Raw genomic sequence first — 6140 nt, 5'->3', positions numbered from 1 at the left:
AAAAACAAAACAAGTCAAAAAAAGTACTGATGCAAGTAAATCACACTGATTTACTGATGCATCACTCACTAGTATTGGTCAACATTTTACAATCCATTTCCAACAGTGGATACATTTATTTGGTGTTTATCAAGTCGGTCTTGTATTTGACTAAAGAAGTATCAAATAGGTGTCAAATACCCCGGCCAGATACCTTTAAATGCTCAAGCAACTGGGCTGATTAGCAGACAGACGGTGATGGAGGCACAAACGGGAAACAGATCTACTGTATAGATAAATACCGCACACACACGCAAAGCCCTATGGCCACACACACTCACACACGCAGACGCAGACGCAGACACGCACGCACGCACGCACGCACGCACGCACGCACGCACGCACACACGCACACACACACACACACACACACACACACAAGCAGCATCTCTCCCTTTGACATGCTGCAGTGACATTTTTCCCCCAGATGCATTTTCATTTCAGTTCAGACTCTGGGTCCGGAGGCGGCCTCGTCGAAGTCCGGTGGAATTTGCCACGCTCGAGAGAAGAAGGGAACAGAACAGAGTGTGTGGGGGGGCGGACAGCGCGGCAGGAGAGCGCTTTGACTTTTTTTTGTGACTTTGATTTGTTACAAAAAATATATATATCAGATTCTCGCGACTTACGAATGTGATGAGGAGCAAATCTACGGCCGAGGAGGCTAAAATCACATTCTCAAATAAGGATTCATCAAATGAGGCTCGTTTGGTGAAAAGCATGTTTTAGGAAGTCACCCGATGCAGAGAATAAAAGGTATAGCAACATCCTTCAGATATTTGATCTTATCGTAATAAATAATGACAGATTTGACATTGTGCAATGCCGTCGACGGTTAAATGCAGAGGAAACACCACGAAGATCCAGCATGGCTCCTTCCTAATTGCCCTCCCTCACTACTTGCCACGCTGTGGCCCCACAAGCTAGACAGTGGGCAAACAGCGGAACCATTAGGTGCCCTGCGCCTCCACTCACACCAAGGAAGGCAGGCACGCCTTGAGCATTCCACAGGGGGCTTTGAAATACCGTCGTGTATGCAGTCAATCAGTCACACACACACACACTCACAAAGACAGGGGTCAACAAAACTAGAGTTGAGAAATTCCACACCCTTATACAGTAAACACAGGAGATACAAGTTCATACGGGCGCGCTCTCACACACACACACACACACACACACACACACACACACACACACACACACACACACACACACACACACACACACACACACACACACAAAGACGCAAACAGAAAAAAATAGCCATTTGGAGTCAAATGTGGTGTGGATCAAGTGAGCGCGAGAGAGGGAGAGAGAGAGCCATTCCAGTGGGCAGAGAATTTTATTGTGTGGTGGCTGCCACACTCACCACATCCATTAAACATTTGGGGACAAAGTGGTGAGAAAAGTCCAATCAGGGGCCCTGAATCTGCCACAGTAGCATGACAACTACGAGAAGAATGAGTGATGGGGAGCGTGTGTGTATGTGGGGTTGGGGTGTCTGTGTGATTTCAGTGGGAGATATTAGAAGGACGGCCGACAACCTCATATGTACATTAGCCTTTAGGTCCCAGTGAGTGTGTATGCATGTGTGTGTATGTGTATGTATGTGTGTATGTGTGTGTGTGTGTGTGTGTTGCCGAACACCAACCTGCGCAACAAAGTCACATTTGTACGTTTGTTCGTCAAAAGCTTCCGTCTGCAGGCGCGCTGGATAACAAAGTCAGGGAGAAAATACATCTTAAGAATCCACATCGCAATAAATGTCATTTCCAAACAGTCCAATATCTAGAATTAGACGCAATAAAACAAATCTAGCTTTTAAAGGGAGTAAAAAAAAACAAAAAACTAAACTTTTCTAAATCTCACAACGAACTGCACTTCACAAAGACGTTCAACGCGCGTGGTGGTCCCATCTGGACGCCTACCTCGGCTCAGGGTGGCGCCGTTCTCCTTGTAGTCCTGGATCTCCCAGTCCTTCCTCGCCAGCAGAGCCCCCAGCTGCTCCACCTGCCGCTGCAGTAGCCGGCTCATCGACAGCAGGGGGCGCACGAGCTGGCTGCACACCTCGGAGCCACACAGGGTGCATAAAGTAAGTCAAGTTGATTTATACAGCACCTTTTTACAGACGCCCGTCACAAAGTGCTTCACAATCAGATGAAATCAAAGATAAAAAAAAACAACCCAAAAAAAAGATAAAACACACAAGTAAATACAACTAAATAAGTAAAATACATCATCTGGCTTATTAAGGTTAGAGACATAAACTGCATAAACTTTTGTTTCCGTTTGGGGTGGGAAGAAGTGACGTGAAGTTAAAATAGTCCCGTGAAGCCCAAGTCCAAGTCCGACCCCCAAAACAACTCGAAATCGGCCCTCGGGTTATCTTTATACGGACACTATTCCATCAATCTTATGCGAGTCAATTTGTTTCGGGTGCCAAAACCTAAACGTCTCCCACGAACATCTCCCGAGTGTCCTTGAGCGAGACCCCGAACCTCCTCCACTGGCTCTGTCATTACAGTTCACCTCAGAGAGGAGCCCAAGTTAAACCGCCCCCCTAATGTAAATCTAACACAGTGGTTATGTGGGAACGGTTAGACCGGCTGCTCCGGGCTTCCGAAAATAAAAGCCCGATTCACTTTCCTCCGTCGACAGTATTAAGTGAAGGGCAGCTCTGAACCTTGGATGGTGCATGGAATTCTCCACATTGAATCGTCGGCACAAACAGCTGGAGCTTCGAGGAAAAGTTAGGGCTGGGAATTTAAATTGGTTTTAATTTATGATATTGACCGATTTTCATCGATACTTTCCAGCATAAAATAAAATATATCGGTGATATAGTAAATAGGATTAGTAAATGTGTCATAAATGTGTATTTTGTATGAAGGGATTTTTTTTATTAAAGCTAGACAGGGATGTCATTTTATTATTATTATTATTATTTTATTATTATTATTATTATTATTTTTAAATAGTATTAAAGTGACCATATAAGGGATAAAAGCCATCCACACTGGTAAAATTGGAGCTTGACTCAGCTATTCTTTGGATGAAAGTCAAAAACTACGGTTTCCAATTAAAACCCCCTCTCAAAAGTGATGCATTTTACCTCTGCTTTGGATAGAGATTTCTTACAGTAACCGTACCGTATAGATCTTCTGGCATTTACTGGTATTTAAAACCATTAACCAACAGAAAAAGAAACATGATTTGTCATGAAATTGTGCGGAAGCACAGGCAACTGAGCACCTTTACATCATCCAATAATTTAGTTCTGCTTAAATAAAAATCTGCCACCGCACCCTACGTCCCCGACGTATGCGCACTAATAACCGTACCAATGCCACTGTGGGAGGGGTGCAGTGGAACTCCCAGCGGAAGGGCAGCCCCGCCAGCTCGCTCTTCAGCCTCACGGTGATGCCGCCGGTGCCCTGCCGCACGAGGGAGACGTGGGCGTGGGCCTCCACCCGTGCTTCCCCGGACAGACACGGCAGAGCCGCCGCCTGTAGGTGGGAGAAAAACGCCTCCACCGGCGCCCGCAGCCGCTTGTTCAGCGCCTGGGCAGGAAGACACGCCACGCGGGTTCATGTGCCACAATACTCAAAATAATTCAGAGGCTAGAGAATCATGTTAGTTTTAACTGATGTCTGTTTTTCAGACATTTTGAAATACACAAGTTATTTGTTACAATTGCTCAAACTGAGCAGCAAATTGCTAAGAAGTGGACCAGACCATTGACATCATCGTCTATTCCATGTTTTATCTGTTAATAAGGAGGTGAGTATCGTCTATGTAGGCAGCTGGCCGCATGGGAAATCCCCACTAACCAGAGCCAAAACTATTATTTCCATTCACTTTCTGGTTTAAACTCTCAGCCCACGTACCTGTGCTCTGTTCTGGATGGCTGAGGAGTCCATCCTCTCCTCCCATACATGGGTTATATCTGTCAGCAAGATGTGGTAGGTGGTGTCCCCGAACCAGGCCTTGGTGAGGAGCTGGCAGTCGCTGATACACACAGGCAGCCATGGCTGCTCTGACAGGACCTCGGCAGATGTTTGGCTGGTCTCCATCGTTGGGTACTAAGGGTGCTAAGGTATCAATAAGCCAGGCTTAATAAATAAGGTCTGTAACCAGATTAAATAAAAATTACATAAATTGGGCTAAAGTATGTACAGGTATGAATAAGCAGTGTCTAGTAATAATAGGCAGTGATAGTGCTGGTAATAGGCTGATATAGTGAATAGAGGAATTGAGATAAGCAAGAAAGTTTATGGTAACTTGATCGTTAAGGACGGCCAAACTTCAAAAATATACCTTTCAAAAAATGCCTTGGCTTGATTCAATCTGTACTTGCACATATTACACAACTGAAGAGCTATGACTACATTACATGACGTAGTTGAGCAGACACTTTTGTCCAAAGTGACTTGCAATAAGTACATGTTACATGTAAGAACATGTCGTTAGTAGTCAACTAACAGTAGATCATGGTCACAGCCAGCTCAACCTCATCTAGGAATAAGTAGTAGAGGGAGAGTAAACAGGAATAGAGATTCTTATGAGATAGGGGTAGAGAAGAGTAAAGGGGGACAGACATCCTTATGATGGAGGTAGAGAAGAGTAAAGGGGGACAGAGATCCTTATGAGATAGGGTTAGGGAAGAGTAAGTAGATCTTTTGAGACAGAGAAGAGTAAAGGGCAGGGACGGTTCTGAGCAAAGGCCATATAGACGGTCGCTTAGGGCTCCATTCATCCCCGGTGATGTGAAGCCAAGAAGAGCACATAAAAGAGAAAGAATGTGATTATGGAAGAAAATTTTAATATATTTTTAGAATACAAATGTTCATGTTTTAAGGAAAATAAAGTTGTTGTTTTTTAATTAAGAAAATTGATTGGTATGTTGTTGTTGTTGTATGTTGTCAAAATAAAAAATTGTCTACAGATCTTGCCTGGGGCTCCAAAAAGCCTAGAGACGGCCTTGGTAAAGGGGGATATAGTTCCCTATGATATAGAGGAAGGGGAGAGTAACAGGGGATATAGTTCCCTATGATATAGAGGAAGGGGAGAGTAAATGAGGATAGAGATCCCTATGATATAGAGGAAGGGGAGAGTAACAGGGGATATAGTTCCCTATGATATAGAGGAAGGGAAGAGTAACAGGGGATATAGATCCCTATGATATAGAGGAAGGGGAGAGTAAAGGGGGACAGAGGTCCTTATGATCTGGAAGAAGGGAAGAGTAAAGGGGGCCAGAGATCCTTATGATCGAAATCGATTGAGCAGGTCATGCCAGGATCAGTGTCACTACGAAGCTCATTTTTCTTGTAATTAAAACACATGAATATTGTATGGCTTTAATTGCAAAAACTAAAACAAAAAAATAAAACAAAAACGACAGCAAACAAACAAAAAAAAAAAAGATCACACACACAATAGATACTTTAGTGGAGGAAATCGAATGCGGGGTGTTAAGTGATTTCAGATCCTTCTAGGATCCGGCTGCCACTCTACAAGCCAGGCCCAAAGGAGGGCATACTTTTCTCTCCTTTTTATCACTCACCTCTCAGGAATGCACCGCGAGGCCTGGACCGAGATGTGTTAAAGTGGCGCTAGAGACGCCGTGTCCCTGCCGCATAATCACCACCTTCCAGGAGGGAGACCGCAGCGGCAGCTCCTGTGGGTTACCGGCGCCTTGCTGGTGATCTATAATGGGGCTGTTTTCGGGGAAAAAACGAGGTATTTCTCGTCATTCGCCATCTGAAACACAGGGCACGCTCTGGAGCTTGACTCAGACTACTTTAAACATCTCGATCTTCAAAATAAGACGCTTTTACGACTCGCGGTTTCATTACGCAGGCATCCGCAGAACAAAGAATTGATGTTGGTTTTTTTTTTTCCCCCCTTTCTTTCTTTCCGCTGGGGCGGGGACGTAGAATTGTCAACGTCTAGTCCAACAATTAAAATCTACAACAGTTTATTTTTTCGGTCTTAATAAAAGCTCCGCATACCAACGTCGGAGAAATAGGTGTCCCGCGCCACTTCCTGTTGTCGTCCTTGCGGTTTAAAACGCTCGGCGTGACACAACGGCCTCTATTTCG

The 6140-nt window shown here is 44.7% G+C and overlaps 1 protein-coding gene across 3 annotated transcripts in view; it reads right to left on the bottom strand.

The window, feature by feature from the left end:
- Positions 1–6140, bottom strand: part of nhej1 (nonhomologous end-joining factor 1) — a 17657-nt gene extending 11517 nt beyond the window's left edge. The window contains exons 1-6 of one of the 3 annotated variants that reach the window (XM_080021702.1): positions 6051–6140; positions 5603–5756; positions 3927–4130; positions 3381–3599; positions 1968–2106; positions 1691–1749 (exon numbers count right to left, since the gene is read on the bottom strand). In XM_080021702.1, coding sequence (XP_079877828.1) covers positions 1691–1749; positions 1968–2106; positions 3381–3599; positions 3927–4112 — 603 coding nt within the window. In that variant the 5' untranslated portion in view covers positions 4113–4130; positions 5603–5756; positions 6051–6140. Of the gene's footprint in view, positions 1–1690; positions 1750–1967; positions 2107–3380; positions 3600–3926; positions 4131–5602; positions 5800–6050 lie in introns of all 3 variants that reach the window. The other 2 variants (XM_080021701.1, XM_080021703.1) reach the window with 2 other exon arrangements.

Source organism: Zeus faber, assembly GCF_960531495.2.
Source record: "Zeus faber genome assembly, chromosome: 2".
In the NCBI taxonomy this organism is placed as follows: Eukaryota; Metazoa; Chordata; class Actinopteri; order Zeiformes; family Zeidae; genus Zeus; species Zeus faber.
The sequence above is the reverse complement of the archived record's forward strand: the minus strand, read 5'-3'. Positions and strand labels throughout refer to the sequence as shown.